This window comes from Vulpes lagopus, chromosome 1, assembly GCF_018345385.1.
Source record: "Vulpes lagopus strain Blue_001 chromosome 1, ASM1834538v1, whole genome shotgun sequence".
Taxonomy (NCBI): Eukaryota; Metazoa; Chordata; class Mammalia; order Carnivora; family Canidae; genus Vulpes; species Vulpes lagopus.
In genome coordinates, this window is record NC_054824.1 from 149,610,984 (window position 1) to 149,633,648 (window position 22,665).

The 22,665-nt window shown below is 43.2% G+C and overlaps 1 protein-coding gene across 1 annotated transcript in view; it reads left to right on the forward strand.

Moving 5' to 3' along the window:
• Window positions 1-21,386, forward strand: part of SMYD3 (SET and MYND domain containing 3) — a 703,487-nt gene extending 682,101 nt beyond the window's left edge. The window contains exons 11-12 of the mRNA XM_041751959.1: window positions 1,477-1,585; window positions 20,992-21,386. Of these exons, the coding sequence (XP_041607893.1) occupies window positions 1,477-1,585; window positions 20,992-21,093 (211 nt within the window). The 3' untranslated portion in view covers window positions 21,094-21,386. The remainder of the gene's footprint in view (window positions 1-1,476; window positions 1,586-20,991) is intronic.
• The last annotated feature ends 1,279 nt before the right edge of the window (window positions 21,387-22,665 follow it).

Consider the following 22,665-nt stretch of genomic DNA (forward strand, 5'->3'; position numbering starts at 1 on the left):
GGTTCCGTGAGTTCTGAAGTGAGAAACAGTCCTAGCAGCACTTGGCACGTGGCAAGCCCCATGTGAGTCATGACTCTTAGGGCAGAGCCTGTGGTCTCTGGACCAGCAGCATTTGGAGCACGCCCCTGTTCGTGCTGGCAGTTTGAACACACTCCCCTTCTCCCCATTCAGCCAAGCTCACCTTTTGGAGCCATTGTACATCCTATTTCCTTCCTCCAGGAAGCCCTCCTGGTCCAACCAACTGCCAGTCACCTCTCTCTCTTCATAACTCTCGTAATGTTCTCCAGATGCAATTCAACCACTTGCACCGACCAGTACCACGTACCAAGATATGCCTCATCTGGGCACTGAATCATGCCCTCTCCTATCATGTTTTGTAACTGTAGTTTGAATGCTGGTCTTGTGTCTGGTGGGTTGTGGGGCCTTGAGGGGAAAGCTCATATCTGTACAGCGCCCGGCCCCAGGAACAATCCTGCACATACAACAGGAATTTGGTCGACTCTAAGAATAGAGGACAAGGCGCAGGCGCCAGGGGGGGCAAAAGCAGCCAAACTGTCCACATTTTACCAAATCAGATATAATTCTTATTGAATCACACTGAAGCTATATCATCAGGTCTGGAGCATAGCCCTGAGGGGTTTTTTTGTTTTTTGGGTTTTTTTTTTAAAGATTTTTACTTATTTATTCATGAGAGAGAGAGAGAAAGAAAGAGAGAGAGAGGCAGAGACACAGGTAGAGGGAGAAGCAGACTCCATGCAGGGAGCCTGACATGGGACTTGATCCTGGGACTCCAGGATCACACCCTGGGCCAAAGGCAGGCACCAAACCGCTGAGCCACCCAGGGATTCCCAGCCCTGAGTTTTCATTCTTGGGTCTATTACAACACCCTTTTCTGTTCTGTTACATGTGGGAAAGAGGCCAAGCTTGTATTCATTATGGCCAACACAGATGGGAGGCCAGAATTAAATTAGGGGGCCATCCCTAATCCAGTGAGATGATAAATACACAGGTCCTGTACAAAAGATGGGCCACAGTGAACTCCAAGGGCTTGGAAGTTAAAAGGAGGGCATAGTAGTATCTCTGTGGGCATCGCAAATATTTCATTCATTAACTCAGTATGTCTTGAGTGGCCGTCTCTGTTCCAAGGCTGTTCTAGGTGCTGGAGTTTCACAGGAAGGCTGTAGGTAAGATCAGCACCTGGTCTCTCCACCCCAAACCCAGACAGAAACACAGAGGTCCAACCTTGTCTCCCTTCTCTGGTGTTTAGTAGAGAGACATTCCAGTGCTGTCATTTCGTTCTTTGCCCAGAGGACACTGTGGGAGCCAGTTGCCCCTTCCCAACCACACAGCTGACTTCCTCTCGGTAGCTCTGGACACCTCCAGCCAGAGCCGGCCCCCACTTTCATGGTCTCCTGTTGGAATGCCAACTGCAAAGGTGAGAGCTGCTGACATTGTTTACTGTTTGGTTTCTTCCAGGATTTTCTTCCCCGGAAGCCATCCCGTCAGAGGCGTGCAGGTAATGAAGGTGGGCAAACTGCAGTTGCACCAAGGCATGTTCCCTCAGGCGATGAAGAATCTCAGACTGGTGAGTGTGCCAAGACCTTGTGTCCTTCTTTTTTTTTTTTTTTTTTTAAGATTTTATTATTTTATTCATGAGAGACACACAGAGGAGGCAGAGACACAGGCAGAGGGAGAAGCAGGCTCCCTGCAGGGAGCCCAATGTGGGACTCGATCCAGGGACTCCAGGATCACGCCTTGAGCCAAAGGCAAACACTCAACTGCTGAGCCACCCAAGGCCCTCATGTCCTTCTGCAGGCAGAACCATTTCTGCCTGTTGCTAGGCTGCTTCCTTGTGATTTTTAGCAACTTTATGCACATGCATGTGTCTGCATGCACACATGTGTGCACATGTTTGCACACATGCACATGCCCATAAATGTTTAATGACCAGCTCTCTGAAAAGACCTGATTTGTAATGTTTGCTTGCTTTCTGTGGTCTGAACACATGCACCATGGCTGATCTCAAACTACCCGTGTAAAATTGACCAGTTCATAAAAATCAAGACAGTATAACCATCACTTCTTGCTAACTGGTGCAAACTAGCCTTCAGGACATCACTACACCTGTGCCTTACTCCAGGGGAGCAGGTCCTTGCCTTCCACGCCCCCTCACCCATCCCCCACAGAACATAGTTCCTAATCCCCATCTCTCATCCCAGCCTCCTGACCACCTGTCTGCCGTCCACCCTTGCAGCCTGTACCCCCTTCTAGCCTTCCTTGTCTCTCCACACGGCCAGTGCACACTGAGCCACCCACGATTACCCAGGACCTTGAACTGGTCACACTTAGGTCCTTATCAAGACATTTCCTCTGCCTTAAATGCCGTTCCCACCTACCCCACCCTGGGCCTGCCAGAACTCTACTGGTCCTTAAGGCCCAGCTGAAATGTGGTTTTCTCCCAGTACCCCCAATGTGCCCACCCTGCCAGCAGAGCATTCATCACATGGTACAGACACAGCTCAGAGGTACTGTGGGCTTCCTTCTAAAGAACTGCCATAAAGCCTGTATCGCAATAGAGAGAGTCCAGTGAATTTTTTGGTTTCCCAATGTATATAAAAATTATGTTTACATGATACTCTAGTCTATGAAGTGTGTAACAGCATTAGGTCAAAAGAGAAAATATACATTTCTTAATTTAAAAATACTTTATTGCAAAAATATAATAAAAAAATAAAAATACTTTATTGCTAAGAAATGCTAACCGTCACCTGAGCTTTCAGCGTGTTGTAATCTTTTTGCTTCTGGAGGGTGTTGTCTCTGTTGTTGTTGTGAACAGACTGCAGACTGTTCAGGGTGGTGGGTGCTAAAGGTTGGAGTGGCCATGGCAACTTCTTAAAAAAAGACAACAATGACATTTGGCTCATTGATGGACATTCATTGCCTCATTCCTTTCATGAAGGATTTCTTTGTAGCGTGTGATGCTGTGTGATAGCATTGGACCCAAGGTAGAACTAACTTCTTCCATAATTGGAGTCCATCATCTCAACTCTGTTTCTGGAATATTCTAAATCTTTCACTGTCATTTCAATGATCTCCACAGCATCCTCACTAGAAGTAGATTCCATGTCAAGAAACCACTCTCTTTACTCATCCATTCAGGTTTTATCATGAGATTGTGGCCAGTTAGTCCCATCCTCTGGCTCCACTTCCAATCCTAGTTCTCCTGCTCTTCCCACCCCATCTGCAGTGACTTCCCTTCTTTAGGTCTTGAACCCTTTAAAGTCATCTGTGAGGGTTGGAATCAGCTACCTCCAAACTCCTGTTAATTTTGATATTTTGGCCTCTTCCCATGAATCACAAATGTTCCCAATGGCATCAAGGGTAGATGGAATAGAAAGGCGAATCCTTTCCAGGAGGTTTTTTATTTCCGTTGCCCAGATCCATCAGAGGAATCACTATCTATGGCAGCTATAGTTTAATGAAATGTATTTCTTCAATAATAAGACTTGAAAGTGGAAATTACACTATGATCCATGAGCTTAGAATGGATGTTATGTTGTTGGGCATGAAAACAACACTAATCTCACTGTCCATCTCCATCAGAGCTCTTGGGTGCCCAGGTCCATTATCAATGAATAGTAATATTTTGAAAGGAATCTTCTTTTTTTTTTCCTTAGGTAGTAGGTCAGAACTTAAAGTCACCAGCTGCATTAATACCTAATGAGAGTCAGCCTGTGCTTTGAAGGTTTGAAACCAGGCATTGACTTCTCTAGCTGTGAAAGTTCTGGATGGCATCTTCCTCCAGTTTAAGGCTGTTTTGTCTGAATTGAAAAATCTGATGTTCAGTGTAGCCATCTTCATTAATTATCTTAGCTGAATCTGATGAATAACTCCATAAGTTAAGTTAGGCTTTGGCCTGAGGGAATGTTGCATCTACTCAATCTTCTATCCAGACCACTGGAACTTTCTCTGTATTAGCAGTAAGGCCATTTCACTTTCTTATCATGTGTGTGTTCAATAGAAAAACATTTGTAATCTCCTTCAAAAACTTTCCCTTTCCATTCACAGCTTGGCTTACTGTTCAGTACAAGAGGCCTAGCTTTTTCAACCTCCACATTTCAACATGCCTCCCTCACTCAGCTTAACAATTTTTGGTTTTGATTTAAAATGAGAGACATGTGACACTTCCTTTCACTTGAACACACAGGGGCTATTGAAGGGTTCCTAATTTTCAATACCATGTCTCAGGGAGCAGGGAGGCCCAAGGAGGGGTGGTGGTGACTGGCCAGTTGGTGGAGCAATCAGAACACACATAATGTTTGTTTATTATATATAATAATAGATGTATTATATTATATGTGTCTTATATGGGCATGGTACTTGATGTCCCAAAACAATTACTATGGTGAACTTCAAAGATCGCAGATCACCACGACAAACACAATAATGATGAAAAAGTTGAAATATTGTGAGAATTACCGAAATGTGACACAGACATGAAGTGACCAAATGCTGTTGGAAAATGGTGCCCACAGTCTTGCTTGACACAGGGTTGCCACAAACCTTCAATTTTTTTTTAAAGCATGATATCTGGGACTCACAATAAAGCCATAAGACGGGGTGTCTTACAGTAGAAATACCTAATGCCCAGGAGACTGTGAGGTCTTTGTGGTTGTCTTTGTAACCAGCTCAGTGCCATACAAAGACTTGGAACTTAGGAGGTATTCCTTGTTGGAGGGAGGAGGAGGGGAGGTCAGTATGACTGTAGCAGTAAGTGCAAGTGCAGAGAAACTAAATAGGAGAACTGGGTCTGCCTTAGAATACAGTAAAGAGTGATGTTTACTCTCAGTGAGCCTCCCATGCCCCTGGGAGCCAGGGCTCCCTGCTGCTCTGGCCTTGCCACCCAGCAGAGCCCCTTCTCACCCAACCGTAGCTTATAGATGGAGAGCAGACATGCTTACCTGGTCCAGGTGTTAGCAGGTCTCAGGGAGCCCTGTTGTATGTGGTTTCCCACGGAGTACTGGATGTTGAACAGGATCCCCCTGGGCTACGGGCCCCTTGTCTGCAGAAGGGCTACAGTGGAGAGATCCTGGCCCTCCATCCAGGTTCTCAGGGGATGCCCAGGGGCTGGCTGGCCCCATGACAGGGACAGCTACCCATAGTTAGAGGAGGAAAGTAACAAATGCCTAAGGGATTCTAAAAAATGAAATTCTCTAGTGCTGGTTTTGGGGTTTTTTCTTAATGATAGCCATGTTCCCTTTCCTGATCTTTAATTGAAATAAGCCCATGGAGGGGCAGCTGGTTGACTCAGTGGTTGAGCATCTGCCTTTGGCTCTGGTCGTGATCCTGGGGTCCTGGGATAGAGTCCCACATCAGGAGCCCCGCAGGGAGCCTGCTTCTCCTTCTGCCTATGTCTCTGCATCTCTCTCTGTGTGTGTCTCTCATGAACAAATAAATAAAATGAAGGAGGAGAGGAGAGGAAAGGAAAGATAAGGAAGAAAAGAAAGAAAGAGGCCCGTGGAAAACAGGAAGAACACTGAAATTCCCGAAGGCACAGGGTCTTCCTGTTCTTTTTACCTTGTCTGACAGCTGTACCCAGACTGATGGAGGAGCACCTCACAATCTCTTGCAATCTCAGATAAACCTTTCCTTTACTGGTCTAATAGCTGTCAGCTGGTTGGATCAGTTAGGCAGAAATACTCACTGAGAAGGTCTACCATGTACAAGTTTTGACAGAAAAATAATGTGGGGCAAATTTCCCAAGTGTTTGATGTCCCCAACCCAGGTCACCTGCAAGTTGTTTTATAAGTGATCAAACTAATCCTTTATATTTCTAGAGGACTAGAAAGCATTAATACTGCTCATATGTAAGGGCACCTGGGTGGCTCAGTTAGTTAAGCATCTGGCTCTTGGTTTCAGCTCGGGTCATGATCTCAGGGTGGTGAGCTTGAGACCTGCATCAGTTCCATGCTCAGCATAGAATCTGCTTAAGATTCTCTCTCTCTCCCTTTACCCCTCTCTCCCCCTTCCCTCACTCTCTAAAATAAATAAATAAATCTTTTTTAAAAATACTGTTCATATGTACATGATCTTTGTGGTCCTCATAACAAATGAGGTCAGTGGAGCAGATATTTTCATTCCCATTTGAAATGGAAGGAGCTAAGGCATGGAGACATTTGAGAGCCTGTCCAAAGTCATACTGAAGTCTGGTTTGTTCAGTTTAATTCAACGTGTGTGGATTAAATTCTTCTATTGATCTGAAGAAGGCCCAGTGTCGTCCTTCCAGTTTAGTGCAGGAGGCAACATGTGACCAAGTCATTAAATACAGGCTGGAATCCTGGCCTCTCTGCTTTTCCTCTAAACTGGCCCAGTTAAGGAGATGAGACCCTCTAGTAAGACTCAGTGAGCAGAAATCCCTGTGGATCACCTGAGCTCCTGATGCCAGCTCAGGAGAAGGTGGGGGAGACATCAGGAGAGATTTGGATCATGTCCTTCATCGTGTGAGGCTTTTTTATCACCTCTGTGTGCAGAACTCTTGAAGGAGGCATCTAATCCCAGCTGCAAAGGCAGGAACCTAGACAGACATCTAGATGTGAATTTAGGGGATCACTCAGGCTGGGTGGTCACTGTGGTCATCACCAGCCCGCCCCGTGACACACTTTCTGCCCTCCTATACTCCTCGGGTCCAGTTCCATGCTACCTTCCTCATGGTCTTCTTACCATGTGACCTCACCTCCAGAAGCTTCCTTTGTTAACTGTTTTAGCATCTCCTCCTCCTGGTACTGAAGGGGTAAGCTCCAGTATGGACCCTCATAGCTGCAAATGAAAAATTCTTAGAACAGCATCAGCAAGTCTGCCCTTGCTGCAGTTAAAGCATCCCCAAACTTCCTGTTTGGCTCTGGAAGTCACTGTCTATGCCATGTGCCTGGCAGTGTTGCATGGTAGAGGGAGTACTCAGGTTTAGAGTGAAGAGTGTCACCTGCAAGTGCCATGACTTGAAGCAAGTCTCTTAATCCCTCTTAATAGAACTTTCTTATTTTTAAAATGAACATAATCCCCACCCCATAGAGTGGTTTTGAGGAGTAAATGAGGTAGTGTGTGAGACTATTTTGCTAAGTCCTAAGTATTTTGAGACTATAAGGAATTATCATTGTTACAAGAATCGTCGTTCTGATCATTCTCCCACTATCTGGTCCCGTCAACACTTGTTGAAGCTTGGGGTTATATGGTGTTTCCACTGTTGAACAATTATGTTCTCTAACTCAGCATTTCACATGGGCATGTTCTGTTTTTCCATATTGAGTGGGAATTCCACAAGAGGCCCTGACTTACATACCTTTTGTCTCCTGGTACCACCTAACACATGCCCCAAACACAGCACGCTCTATTAAAGACATACTTGAATGAATAGATTTTTTAATGAATTGAGATCTTTAAAAGCCTCACTCTGGTCCTGTTCTTTGAGCTAATACATATATATACTATGTCTATGGCTAGTGGACCAGATCCTGTCTGGGCCTTTACTGACCATTCACTAGCAGTGTAAGGCTCTGATCTCCCCAATTCCAATGTGTGACAAGGGTTTTCCCTTGCCAACAAGCAATTCTTGGACACCAGGTGGGTGTCCTATGATTCAGTTCAATTCTGACACTGTCTATCCAGAGATAGCATCAGACCCAGCAGGTAAATGGCTCAGCCCCACGAGACTACTCTCCACTGCGGATGCTGATGGCAAGCCCAGGCTGTCACCTGTGCTTCTGACTGACCAGGTGTACAGATTGGAGATTCCAAGGACCCCTTCTTTAGGATCAATTAATGTGCTAGCGTGGTTCACAGAAGTCAGAAGAACATTTTGCATACTAGATCACCAATCTATTGTAAAAGGCTATAAATCAGGAACAACTAGATAGAAGAGAGGCATAGGGCACAATCTAAGGAAATGGCACAAAGCTTCCATCCTCTCTTAGAGCTCACCAGTCTTCTTAGATCTCCATGTGTTCACCACCCCAGAAGCTCTTTAAACCCCATCCGTTGAGGTTTTTATATGGGCTTCATTATCTAGGTATGATTGATTAAATCATTGGCCATTGGCAACTGATTCAGCCTCTTAACTCCTCTGCCTGTCAGAAGTCAATCATCACATGGTTGGTTTTCTGGGCAGACAGCCCCCATCATTAGGTGCTTTCTGAGAAAGTCACCTTATTAACATAACAAGAGATACTTTTATTGCTTTCTGCACCTTGGAAACACCAAGGGTTCTGGAAGCTCTGTGTCAGAAACTAGGATGAAGACCAAATATGTTCTGCCTTGTTACAATTTATGGTGTCACACAGAGGGACAGGCAGGACATGTCCATTGCTTTGCAAGCTCATAGTACCTGAAGGCCTAGGAGCAGGCCAGTTTCATTCTGCAGAAAGCCTCTCTTCCTGAGTTTTCTTATGGCTTAGATATCCCAGAGAGGGGAAAGAGAAAATCTGTTCTCTGCCTTTTGAAACTGATGTTTTCTTTAGGCTGGCACCCCTAGGTATTCTTTCTTAGAAACTCTGGAAATAATAGAATGAAAGAACTTGAAAAGGGCTTCAAAGGCTGGTTTTGGAGCAGAAATGAGAAAATCTTCAGAAGCAGAAATTGGTTACAGATTCCATTAGGCCCGCCTCCTCCAGGAAAGGGATCCACTTAGCCCAACACTGATTTGGTTTAGGCTTTCATCTCCACTGGGCTCAGCTGAAATGCTTATGACTGCTGCCAAAGGACAGTCCTGGGGTCCCTTTGCAAAGCTTGTCTCCTGCTTTCTCCTGTCTCTTAACTGTTCTCATTCCTTTCCATTTATTTCTTGGAAGAATTTTGTTAGCCACTAATTTGACTTCTTAGAGCTCATGGCAACTGTCATTTTTTGAACTCTTGTCAGTCAACCTGTTTCTTTTCTAGGAGCTCTGCATGCTGCTGACTTCCTCACTGTGGGCAGACTAGCTGCTTTGTTAGTGCCTTGTTAGCTGAAGGCAGGTTGGAAAAAAACAGACTAATTCCCCTTTAGTGATCATTTTTTATTTAGATGTAAATTTTTTACATTACACTATAATGTTCATTTCCCCTTTTCATTTCATTTTGTTGATGCATTTTACATTTTGAGGATCTTTTTAGCTTTTTCTGGGCCTGAGCAGGGAGCAAAGGCCATAGGTCCTAGACATTCCTCTCATTCTCACAGTGCTATCAGCTATTTAGGCACATCCAGGGAAAGCTCAAAGCACAACCATACTGGTCTCTGTCTACTCTAGCCTACACTCTAAATTTAAGCCCCCCAAAAACTGATTTAAAGCATACAATTCTATGGTTCCCATTCCTTAATCTGCTATAGTGATTCTTAACCTCTTCAATCACACCCTTATTTAGAAATCTGATAAGAACCACTGACTCACTAGAGAAGAATGTACATATACACAATACCTTGTACTCTGGGTGAGGAGAGGGACTTCAGGGGCTGCCTGAAGCCTCTCCTTGCACTCTGTAGGTGCCCATAGCCTTTAGGTTAAAAAGCTGTCTTCTGAATATGTAACATCACACCATAGCATGTGGGCAAATGGGATGGAAAGAGGGAGAACAAAAATACAGACATATGTTATGCCATAATCACCAATAATGCCTTCAAAGAGTTATTTGAATGTCCCTGCCTCTGATACATATGAATGCCTCCTGTGGACCTCTAAATAGAGAATATTAGTTTTAGGTGTATGTTTCTGAACCAAAAAAGGAGGTCAAGTAACAGAATGGTCAGTAAAATGAAAGCATAGTGATTAAGTCATATTAAAGGAAACCAGCAGAAATTTACCTAGCAGAAAGTATAAGCCCAGTACAAATAAGGAGCCAAGTTCAAAATCTGGACTTTTACCTCCACCTGGCAGTTACATGGTATTTTCTCCCCATTATCTCTTCATTCTCTTATTGGAGCAATTTCAGAGAAATCCAGCTAAAACATAAGGTTTAAATAAAATTCAGAATATCAAGTGAATATCCAGAATGTCCAGATTTCAATTGAAAGTCACATGTCATACCAAGAACCAGGAAGATTTCAGTTTTCTTTCTTTTTTTTTTTTTAAGATCTCAGTTTTAAGGGGGGGGGGGGGGGGACTATCCATAGATGGCTGACAGGTTCTAAAGCAGCCATCATAAAAATGCTTCAATGAGCAATTATGAACACCCTGAAAACAAATGAAAAAATAGAAAGTCTCAGCAAGGAGATAGAAAATAGAAAGAAGATGCAAATAGAAATTTAAGAACTAAAAAAAAAAAAGAAAAGAAAAGAAATTTAAGAACTGATGAATACAATTACCCAAATAAACAGACTAGTGCTTTATAGCAGAATGGAGAGGACAGAGGAATGAATTAGCAAACTTGAAGATAGAACAATAGAAGCTCCCCAATCTTGAAAAACAGAGGAAACAACTGAATAAAAGATAAAATTGAACAGAATTTCAGGGACTGTGGGACCAATAACAAAGACGCAACATTGGTGTCCCATAAGGAGGAAGGAAAGAAGACAGGGTGGAAAGAGTACTTGAAGAAGTAAGGGTGGAAGAATTCAAATTGGAAAGGAAGAAATAAAATTATCTCTGTTCACAGATGACATGATCTTATATATAGAAACCCCTAAATATTCCACACACAAAAAATGGTAAAACTAGCAAATTTAACAAAGTAGCAGGATATAAAATGAACATACAAAAGTCAGTTGTGTTCTTATACGAGGACAGTTAACAATCCAAAAAGGTAATTAAGGAAACATTTCCATTTACAATAGCATCTAACAGAATAAAGTACTCAGAAATTACTTTAACCACGGAGGTGAAAGAGTTATACACTGAAAACTATAAAACATTGCTGAAAAAATTTAAAAATATATAAGTAAATAGAATAACATTCCATGTTTATGATTAGAAGACAGAATATTGTTAGATGTCAGTACTACTCAAAGCCATCCATAGAATGAGTATAATGTCTATCAAAATCCCAATGATTTTTTCGAGAAATAGAAAACTCTATCCTAAAATTCATGGAAGTCTCAAGGGACTCTGGTAGACAAAAATAGTCTTGAAAAAAGATGGAAAAAAATGTAAGGCTCACACTTCTTGATTTCAAATTTACAAAAAGCTTACAGTAACCAGAAGAATGTGGTACCAGCAAAAAGATGGCCATATAGACTCACGGAGTAGAATAGAGAGTCCATAAACATCACAGAGACATAAACCATCACATATATGTCCAAGTGATTATTGACCAGGGTACCAAGACCACTTAATGAGGAAAGGATAGTCTCTTCAACAGATGATGTTGGGAAAACTGGATATCCATATGTAAAAGAATGAAGTTGGACCCTTACTAACACTGTTCCAAAAAGTAACTCATGATGGAGTTCTAAGTATAAGAACTAAAACTATAAAACTCTTAGAAGAAAACATAGAGGAAAAATTTTGTGACTTTGGATTTAGCAATTTCTTATATATGATGACACCAAAGTCACAGGAAACAAAAATAATAATAATTGGACTGCTTCAGAATTTAAAACTTCTATGTAACAAAGGACACAATCAATAGTAAAAGGCAACCCACAGAATAATACAAATTTTTGCAAATCACATGTTTAATAAGGGATTAATGGCCAACCTATTCAGAGATCTCTTGAAACTCAACAAGAAAACAACCCAATTAAAAAGTAGGCAAAGGGGGTGTCTGGGTGGCTCAGTCAGTTGAGTGTCCTACTCTTAATTTCAGCTCAGGTCGTGACATCAGGGCCACTAGATCGAGCCCTGCATCAGGCTCCATGCTCAGCACAGAGTCTGCTTGGGATTCTCTCTCCCACTCCCTCTACCTCTCCCCCTGCTCACTCTAAATAGATGATAGATAGATAGATAGATAGATAGATAGATAGATAGATAGATAGATAGATACATACATACATACATACATACATACATACATACATACTTTAAAAAGTGAGCAAAGGACTTGATGAGACATTTCTTCAGAGAAGATAGACAAATGACCAAAAGGCACATGAAAAGATGCCTCACATCACTATTCATTAGGGAAATGCAAATCAGGAACCACAATGAGATATCACTTCTCATCCTTTAGGATGGCTATTTTCAACACAAAACAGAAAACAAGCGTTCATGTGGATATGGAGAAATTGGAACCCTTGTACATAACCAGTATGAATGTAAAATTGTGCACCTGCTCCGGAAAATGGTATGGTAGTTCCCTAAAAAAATGAAACATAATATTACTATTGGATCTTGCTATTCCACTTTTGGGTATATACACAAAAGTACTGAAAACAGGATATGGACAGATATTTGTACACCAGACAGAGTTCATAGCCCCATTAGCCACAGTTGCCAGAAGATGGAAACAACTGCTATATTTGTGGGTGGATAAGAAGATGAACAAAATGTAGGGGGGGGGGAGATAGATAGATAGGTAGGTAGATAGATAGATAGATAGATAGATAGATAGATAGATAGATGATAGATAGATAGATAGATATAATGGAATGTTAATTCAGCCTTAAAACAAAAAGAAATTCTGGTACATGCTACAACATGGGTGAGTATTGTGCCAAGTGAAATAAGCCAGACACCAAAGGACAAATAGCATATGATTCCATGTACATGAGGTACCTAACAGGTCAAAAGCAAAGAGACAGAAAGTAGAATAATGCTTACCTCCAGGGGCTGGAGGGAAAGAGGATTTACTGTCCAGCAGGCACACTTTTTTAGTTTGGGATGATGCAGAAGTTCTGTACACGAAGTGTACAGAACTTCACTGAACTGTACATTTAAAAATAGTTAAAGTGGTAACTCTTGTGATGTTATATACATTTTACCACAATGAAACTTAAAGAAAGAAAGGAAGGAAAGAGAGAAAGGAGACTGGGTGGCTCAGTCAGTTAAGCTTCCCACTTGATTTTGACTCAGGTCCTGATCTCAGGGTCCTGGAATTGAGCCCTGCATTGGGCTCTGGCTCAGCACAAAGTCTGCTTGAGATTCTCTCTCCATCTCCCTTTGCCCCTCTTCCTGCTTGCATTCACTTGCTGTCTCACTAAAATAAATAAAATCTTAAAAATAAAGGAATTAGAGAAAACTCCCTCTAATTTGGCAAAAGACATAAGCTACAGATTCAAGAAGCTAAGTGAATACCAAATAAGAAAAATCCACCTCAAGACCCATCATAGTCAAACTTCTGAAAACTAAAGACAAAACAATTTGAATTATAATGATTTTCTCATCAGAAGCCAGGGAAGCAAGGGGTACCTGTATGGCTTAGTGGTTGAGCATCTGCCTTTGGCTCAGGTCATGATCCCAGGGTCCTGGGATCGAGTCCCACATCGGGCTTCCTGCAAGGAGCCTACTTCTCCCTCTGCCTATGTCTCTGCCTCTCTCTGTGTATCTCTCATGAATAAATACATGAATCTTAAAAAAAAAAGAAAGAAAAGAAAAGAAAAGAAACCATGGAGGCCAGATAAAAGGAATACTATTATTTAGGGACTGGAAGAAAAGTACTATTACTTCAAAAATCTACATTCAGCAAAAATATCCTTCAGGAATGAAAGGAAATCAAGACATTCTCAAATGAAGGAAAATAGAGAACTAGTCACTAGCAGACCTCTTCTTAAAGGATGACTAAAGGACTTCTCTAAACAAAGGAAACGAGAAAAAAACAAAAAAATCTTGGAACATCAGGAAGGAAGAAAGAACATGATGACAAAGATATGGGTAAATAAAGCAGGTCTTCCTTCTCCTCTATAGAGTTTTCTAGATTATGATTGACTGTTGAAACAAAATTACAACATTGTCTCATGTGGTTCTAAATGCATTTAGTGGAAATATTTAGAACAATTATATTCCAAATAGGGGAGGGTAAAAGACATAAAATAGGGTAAGGTTTCTGCACCTTCACTCGAACTGATAAAATGACACCAGTACAGTGTGATGTAGCACATATGTAATGTGAGACCTAGTGCAGCCATGAGAAAAAGCTGTACTAAGGGATTCACTCAAAATCCCCTTAGAGTGGAATTCTAAAAAAGAATGTAACCCACAGGAAATGCAAGAATAAGAAAACAGAAACAAACCCAGGATAAACAGAAAACAAAAAATAAAATGGCAGACTTAAACCCTGATATTCAGCTCTCTGTAAAATGACACCGATTAAATGACAGACTCATAGAATGGATTTTGTTAATCACCTAACTGTAACTTGTCTATAAGAAACTTGCTTTAAATGTAATGACATAGGTAAGTCAAAAGTGAAGGATGGCAAAAGACATATCATCATTAATTGAAAGAAAGCTGGAGTAGCAATGTTAATATCAGATAAAGTAGATTTCGGAGCAAAGAAAATATTACTAGAGACAGAAATTTTGCATCATGGCTGAAAGGTCAGTCTACCAAGCAGACATAGCAATACATGTGCATCAAAAAACCCAGTTGCAAAATGTGGGAAACAAAAATTGATAGGACTGAATGGAGAAATAGGCAGTAAGCTTGTGGCTACTAGCACAGCTGGGGACATGAGCACCCCTCTGTCAACAAGTGACTGAACCCCTAGACAGAAAATCGGCAAGGACGTAGGCGAATTTCATAATACAATACCATCAACCAACAGTATCTAATTGACATTTATAAAGAACTCCATCCAGTAATAGCAGAATATGTGTTCTTTTCAAGCATCTACAGATCATAAACCAAGGGAGACCTCATGCTGGGCCATTAATAGGTATCAATGAGGATAAAAGGCGTCCAGTGGTACAGAGTAAATTCTCTGACCACATATAATTATTTCAGAAATCAAGAACCCAATATTTGGAACAAAGCCAAATCCACACCACCTCCTTCTATCTGGGACTTGGTCTGCCCCTAGAATTAAGCTCATCTGGTATCTTCATTATTTAATTGAGGAAACTGAGACATGGGGACGAGACATGACTTCTTCAGACTATCTCAGGTGCTCAAGAAATACTCATGAGATTGAGTGATTAGTTAAAATAGCAACATGTAGCAGCTCTTTTACTACCCAGTGGAGGGCACAGTCCTAAGCTCACCACATCTGTAACCCTCTGAAAGTCCCTCCCTCCCCTGGGTCCCCAGCACCTTACAGCTCCCTTTATCACAGGCTGCCCTGCATGGATTCCGGATTCCGTCTCCTCTTTGTGCCAGGGCTCCTCCCAGGGTAAAGCCAAGCCTTACTCATTAGAGCTGCTTAGAAAATATTTAGCGAATGAACGGATCAGGGAAGTTTTGTCTCCCAGGAGGACAGATCCTTCCAGTGGATCCTATGCTGAGTTATTCAAGGTGTAGAGCAGAGTAGAGTCAGCAGGGGTGCTACTGAGCTGATCAGGCTTGTAGTCTAAGCCTGTGGAAGTTTCTGCTGCCCATTGTAAAGAGCTTCTAGCTCTGGGACTGCTGGATTTGTTGTAGGTCTGGCTTCTTACATTTCCTGCTTTGGAAGCCTCAGACCATGACCGCCTCCCATCTCTCCACTCTGCTTTCAACCTGAGCCCGGCAGAAAACTTGCATTTTTTCCCTCTTGTGATGTGACTCCAGAAAACTTGCATTTTTCCTTCTTGTGATGTGATTCCAGAGGTTCTTATCAGGCATACATTTCTTTTCCCTCTGATTTTATATCCATATTTAAATCATGCTTGGGGAAGTCATTTATTGGATTCCCTCAGGCTCATGGTAGAGAGCATATGAGATCCTTGATAAGCTTAATATATTTGTATTAAAAATTAATAAGCAAGCTATTGTTGGCAACTTTAAATCATAATTTAACATATTTAATATAAGACCACAATTTTAAAATTACTTACAAAAAAAAAAGATGTGATAAGATTGAAATCAGTTCTGGGACCCTGTTTTTATTCCGGAATGAACCAACCATGCCTGTCATGTGGCAGACAGTCAGTGCCACCATTTCTCGTGTGACATTTAGAGTCAGGAGTGTTGTAGCAACCCCCTTGGAGCCTTCAAATGAGTCCTCTGCAGAAGATTATGTGGAGGCTCTTTTTAAATGCTGCTATTAAAAAAAAATAAAATGTAATGGGAAGAGATAAGCTTTTCCCAGCACAAGCCGGCTCCAATTTTATATTTCCTTAATCTGTTTTATGTACTGCTGCAGGAAATGAAACCCAAATTGTCCTTTCTGACGTGTGTATGTGTGGCGGGTGGGAGCGACCGAGTGTAGGGAGACACAGAGCTACAGGAAACAGTTGCTTTGGTTTGTCAGGGATTTACTGTAACTTTACTTTGGAGGGAAAAGCCCTCCTCATCTTCCCACCGGTCTGAAGGGCTGTGTCCCCATGGGGAGCTATTGCCCCAGCTCACCTGTCCACCCAGTGGACGCCCAAGACAAGGACCAGGTAGCTTCCCTCAGCAGGTCTGCTTCCACTCATTTCCTGTCCCCTCGGAGTGACACGTCATTGGCACATACAGAAGACGCTCCCTGACAGACTGCACATTCCTGAATCCTACTTCTTTGTTCCCTGTTCCCTTTCTCTCCTGTTCTCTTCTACTCCACCCGTTACTCATAAAATTATCATGTCTGCTTATGAATTATATCTATATTTAGTTCCATCTTCTGGATAAGTGATGTAGATGGTTTTTTTTTTTTTTTCCTTTTCAGTTTCTTCAGATGGGTCCTCTGCCCCAGCTCTCTACCCATTTCCTCTCTGCTTCTGGCCACCTCTGTGGATAAAATCTTCTAATCTTAGTGTCTCAAATCTTATATGTAACCCCCCTGCCCCACCTCTGCTTCCAGTGCTGCTTTTACCACCAAAGAAGAGAACACAGAGCCGCCACCAAGATCATCTTGACTAGGAAGGCCCTGTGATCCCTCTGAATGTCTCAAAAGCCACATCTAGATGTAGGGGAGCTTCTGGTCCCTCTCCTTGGTCACGAAGACCAATTTTAAGAGGAGGCTACACGGTACAGTCATGGAGGGAGCATTGGGTTGAGTCCTGAGAGTCAGCACTCACCCTGTGCCCATCTCTCAGGCATAACCTGAGGACTTCAGACCTGATGGTCCTCATGTCCCTCCATAAGGCAGTAGGCATGGAGGTGTGGGAGTGGAGGCCTAGGGATAGCTAGATGCCTTCCCCTTCCTGCCTGTGGCTCTGAATTCCAGAAAGGCCCCAAGGCCGGAAGCCTCCTACTGAGGCTTAGGTCCTTGTCCTGCTGGAGGACAAGCAGGAAGGTTCTAGATCAGCCACAATTAAATTTAGCTCCTGAGGAGTAGACCTTATGTTTAAAGCTGCAAGAAAGTGAAACATAACTAGAAGAAAGGCTGAAAGGAAGGAAGCTTGGAGATTTGAACACATGCAGATCAACCATATGTCATCAGAGTCTAGGAAGATGACATTTGTCATTTAGCCTCTGAGTCCTTTGCACAGAACAAGAGGAGGAACCTGGGGAAATATGGCCATGAGAGCACAAGAAACCACAAGGTGGGAGCATCCTCCTGGGCAACACGGCCAGGCCCCAATGCAGCAGACAGCTTCCTTGAGGGACAGGGACAGAGGTGAGCCCTCCCAGGTCAGGCTTGACCTTCTCCTGGGCTCCCTGTTAGTGGGGCCTGGTGAAGGGGCATTTATCTTTTATGCAGAGGTTTTCAGGTGATGCTTCTGGGCCATTCATCTTCCTCTGCTGGATTACAGGGACATCCAGCCCTCTGCTGAGTAGAAGGCAAGAGAACACTCAAGAGAGCTTTAAGTAGGAGGATTTCCCATGAAGGACTTGAAACAGCTCTCTGATCTTGTACTTTCAAGCAGCTTTTAGTCCTGCTTTCAAGAGGCTCTCTGCCTCAGACTTTAAGGTATCTAGATGACTGAGGGCCCGCTGGGATCCCCAGGGTGGTGGGGGGCGGGCAGGGGCATGAAGCAGGACCCATTTGTTCCCAGAATGGTATCAGACATTTGTTTTTGATCTTCTGTCCAGAGGGATCTCAGAGAGCTTGGCTGCCTGCAAAGTGGGAGTTCCCCCACCTTCCACCCCTGGACACCCCCACCCTCAGGATGTGCTTGCAGATGCTGTACACCCACAGGACAGACCCAGTCAGGTTCATCAGAACCTTCTAGGTTTTCCAGCTGGGATCGCATCTGGGCTCCTGTGAGCACTGCTCTCTTCCAGGCTGGAGACCAGAGCCTGAGTTGGCAGGTCTTCCTCTTCCGTTCTCTTCCCTCCCTCTCTCAGCAGCTACATCCAGACTCCTCTGCCTGCCCGTCTTCCTTGACTCCAGCCTACAGAGGACTTTTTAAAGAGGCAGAACGGAAGCCAGGAACACAGGCAGGGAAAGCACCCCTGGGCCTGACCACTTAGCCGCTCCGGGTTTCCTCTGCACAGAATGAAGGAGTCTGAGTTTGTGACCATGTTGCTTCCCAGCTCTGTAGTCTCTGGCTGCAAAGGTTTTCCTGCCCAGGAGTCCCTAGGAGTTTATCCTAAGCAAATATTCCATAAAGGCAAAAAAAGGATCATAAGTTGGAGGATCTACATCATATCATTCTTTTCTTAAAAATAGGAAGTGATCTAAATTTCTGAGAGTAGCTTAGTGAATGGTCTATAAACATGTTGGAATTGATTGTACACAATCATTAAAATGGTAATTATGCTGGCTATAAATTAACTGAAATAGCTGCTGTTGCTTGTCGAGTGCTACTATATCAGTTATTCTCAACCCAGAGGACTCGTTAGAATCCCCTGACCCCCAGCCTCTCCCCTTGAGGGCAGATTTCGCTAATTGTATATGTGGGTTTGTCTCTTTTGAGGCTCCCTGGTTGATGATACTGTGCAGCTGAGGCCAAGAGCCTGCATGCCAGGTACTTTCCTAGGTGGGTGTTTAATAGCCATCAAGTGGTCTTCACACAGCTGAAGGCACATCCACATTCAGCACCATGGATCCGTGCCCCTCCCATCCTGCCAGCCCCCGAGTGGGCAGTGCATGATGGCGCTATTTGTTTCTAATGTATTGACTGCAAAAATATCATCACTCTATAACAAGCCATCCTAAAACTCAGCAGAGTAGAATGACCACTGCTTTATTACACTTGGATTCTTTGGATCCGGAATTTGAACAGGTCACAGTAGGAATGGCTTGCCTTTTTTCCACGATGTCTGAGGTTTCTGCTGAGAAGACTGAAATTTAGCTCTCTCCTAAATCATCTGGACATCTTTTATGTTTTTTAAGATTTTTTTTCTTTAAGTAATCTCTACACCCAACATGGGGCTCAAACTCATGACCCTGAAACCAGGAGTCGCATGCTCTTCCGACTGATCCAGCCAAGGGCCCCTGGATGCTCCTTTTTTTTTTTTTTTTAATTAATTTTTATTGGTGTTCAATTTACCAACATACAGAAAAACACCCAGTGCTCATCCCGTCAAGTGTCCACCTCAGTGCCGGTCACCCATTCCCCTCCAACACCCGCCCTCCTCCCCCCTTCCACCACCCCTAGTTCGTTTCCCCGAGTTAATGCTCCTTTATGCACATCCCTGGTGTCTAGGCTGGATTGACTTGGAAGATGGGCTCAGTGAGTGAGGACTGTCAGGCTGAGAACCTACATGTGGCCTCTCCATGGGCTTGGGCTTCCTCAAAGCATGGAGACGCACAGCTCTGGGAGGAAATGTAATCGTGAACGAGGTGGAGATTGCATGGCCTTTCTCACCTAGCCTTGGAAGACAACAGCATTCCTTATAGTGCTCTCATTATTGAAGTGGTCACAAGCCCACCCAGATTTCAGAAATATTATGGAGGCAGAACTAACAAGACTTAGTGATGGCACTGAACATAGAGAATGAAAGAAACAGGTGTCAAAATGCTGATGCCTAATGTCCTAGGACATGAAAAGAATGCACACAAATATGTACATCACAATCACAGAGCATACAGATGAGAACTGGATGCAGCACACAAAAATGAAATCTTATTTTCAGATGGCGGCAACACAGTATGTCATCTTTAACATTACTTAATCATTTTTAGTAGCTCTTTAAAAAAAGATTTTATTTATTTATTCATGAGAGACACAGAGAGAGAGTCAGAGACATAGGCAGGGGGAGAAGCAGGTTCCCTACAGGGAGCCCGATATGGGACTCAATCCCAGGACCCCAGGATCACGACCTGAGCTGAAGGCAGACACTCAACCACTGAGCCACTGAGGTGCCCCTCGTAACTCTTCTTAAACCCAACCACCCACTGAACCTCTGCACTGAAAACCCCTTAAGACCATTGTTGGACACCACACCCCAGCAGGACTCAAGTCATGAGTACGCTCTCTAAGCACCACATTAAAAATTCACCCTGTCTCTTACTGTGTGGCTTGGAGAACCACAGTGCTATTCACACTGTGGACTGTGGGGTTCATTCATGCCACTAAGATCCTGGGAAAAAGATGAGTGGGCAGGGGCCTACCTACTTTGGGATCAAGATGTTGCCACGTGGACTGGGGAACCCCCCGCCCCGGGCCCTGAGGCCTCCACCCAGCTCATCCCCATGGTGTTGCCAAAGGCTCTTGGTCTCTTTGCAAGAAAGCATTCAAGGACAGACCAGACACAACAGTTGAGTGGTGCAAGTAGGTAAGTTTATTAAAGTGAGAGTATACTCCCAAAATGTGAGTGTGAGCAAGCTCAAGAGAGCTGCTTGCACTGGGGTTTGGGTCTCTATCTCATTAACAGTTGTTCACTTAAAGGGATTTCTTGGGAACAGTGTTCTGGGCCTTTTCTCCCTTACTAGGTAAGGGTTTTCAGCCTTCTTTGTCTTGGGCCTGTCTGATTTGATCCAGCTTCTTGGGGCTTTGTTTTGGAATGCTTCCAGGACAGGTCTCTAACTCTTCCCCCTACCCCATAGCTGCCCATGACTCCCCCTTTGCAGGCCTCCAGGCATCCTGTTAAAACCTAACTAACTAACTGCCTTCTCTAACATGATCTATCTTCTTTCTTTTTCCTTTAGGCTTTTGATATTATGAGAGTGACACACGGCAGAGAGCACAGCCTGATTGAAGATTTGATTCTCCTTTTAGAAGAATGTGACGCCAACATAAGAGCATCCTAAGGGGTCAAATCGAAGGAAGGATGGCTTCTACCCTTATCGAATGCCTTATAGAGATCTCACGCCCTATACTGCTGTGTGAGCCTCCCTAGTGGGGATGCTACTCTGTGTTTATGTAGATAAAACAAAGGCAGACATACAGTGCGCAAACCACAAGGATCATTAGTGGTAGAGAAGCACAATTATAATAAATATAAACAATTTGGTTGAAAATGCCGTCTGGTAATCCCTTACTTCCTCATTGGTGACTTTAATGTTTAAGATCTCAACATTAATGAAAGAAAACTCTATTAAAATCTTGGTAGAATAAGTTGTAACTTTCTCCTTAAATATCTGTGGGGATAATTGGATTAAAAATCAGTGTTTACACAAACAAAACCTTAAGGTCTATTTTGTCAAGCAAGTGGAGTTTCAGATGTTTTCTTTACTATTTGTCATAAATGATATATATATATCCCTTACTTACTCCCAATATATCTCTAATATAAGTTGTGTCCTGAATCCTAGAAGTCATTTTAGGTGTTAGTAGAAAAGCATAGGAAGTCTTAATAGAAGAGAAAAAAGTGTTTTTTCAAATGTTTCGTGGTTCTTTGTGTAACTCTCTTCTGTGCATTGTGTTCCACTTTGTACATGTCATGCTTTTTCTTTTCTTGGAGTTTTTTTTCCTAGAATTCCCTACATCTGAGGCTTGATTGTGGGATATGCATACCCCAAAGCTCCTTTATCTTGCATCCCAGCTCAAAACAATCTTGTTTTCATTTCTTCTTCCTCTCTACCTGCTTTTCCACCTTTCTGCGTGATCCATATTCAAAGAAGAAAATAATGATTTCTCTTATGGCTTCGTGACCACGTAGGCAGTTTAGTCCCTCCTGCATAGATGGGCTCGGGCAGTAGTGACAGCCCTTGGGTTCTAAGGGAGGCTCCAGTCCCTACCTTAGTTTCCAAGCAAGGAAGGGAGATACATACTGGGGCTGGTGTCCTGTTTCCTGGTCCCCAGGATCTGCTCTGTCCTCACAGCGGGAGCGGCAAGTCCTCCAGCCACGTGGCCATGCTGGGCTGAGGCAGCATCAGAGTGACATGTGGACACCTGATCAAAATGGAAGGAACCAGCCTCACTTGGCAGCATAGAAAGCTGATCACCAGAAGCTGGAGTCTACTTGCCGAACACTGGGCGGGCAATCACCTTGGTCATGGAGGTTGTGCACAGTATCTGGCATGCTGGTCAGCTCCCAACACTTTCTGTCAGCCAGCTCCTGCTGGACCCACAGTCAAGTATTCAGCATATTTCCAGAACATACAGAATCTCTAATAAGCACAATTGTACAACAAAGGAGGTATTTTGAAGCACATTTTATAACTAAGCACACTGAGGCCCACAGTCAATGTTCTGGAATCCCTCCTGAATGACCTTGAGAAAGTGGCTTAATCTCAGTCTTTAGGAACGACCAGAGCTGCCCAATGCCACAAATACATATTGAATGGTTACTGTGATTTTAGAAAAAAGCAGCACAGAGACTGAATAAGTTATTCCCCTTGTCTTCAAAATGCACAGGGTCTCGTATAGCATTTGTATTA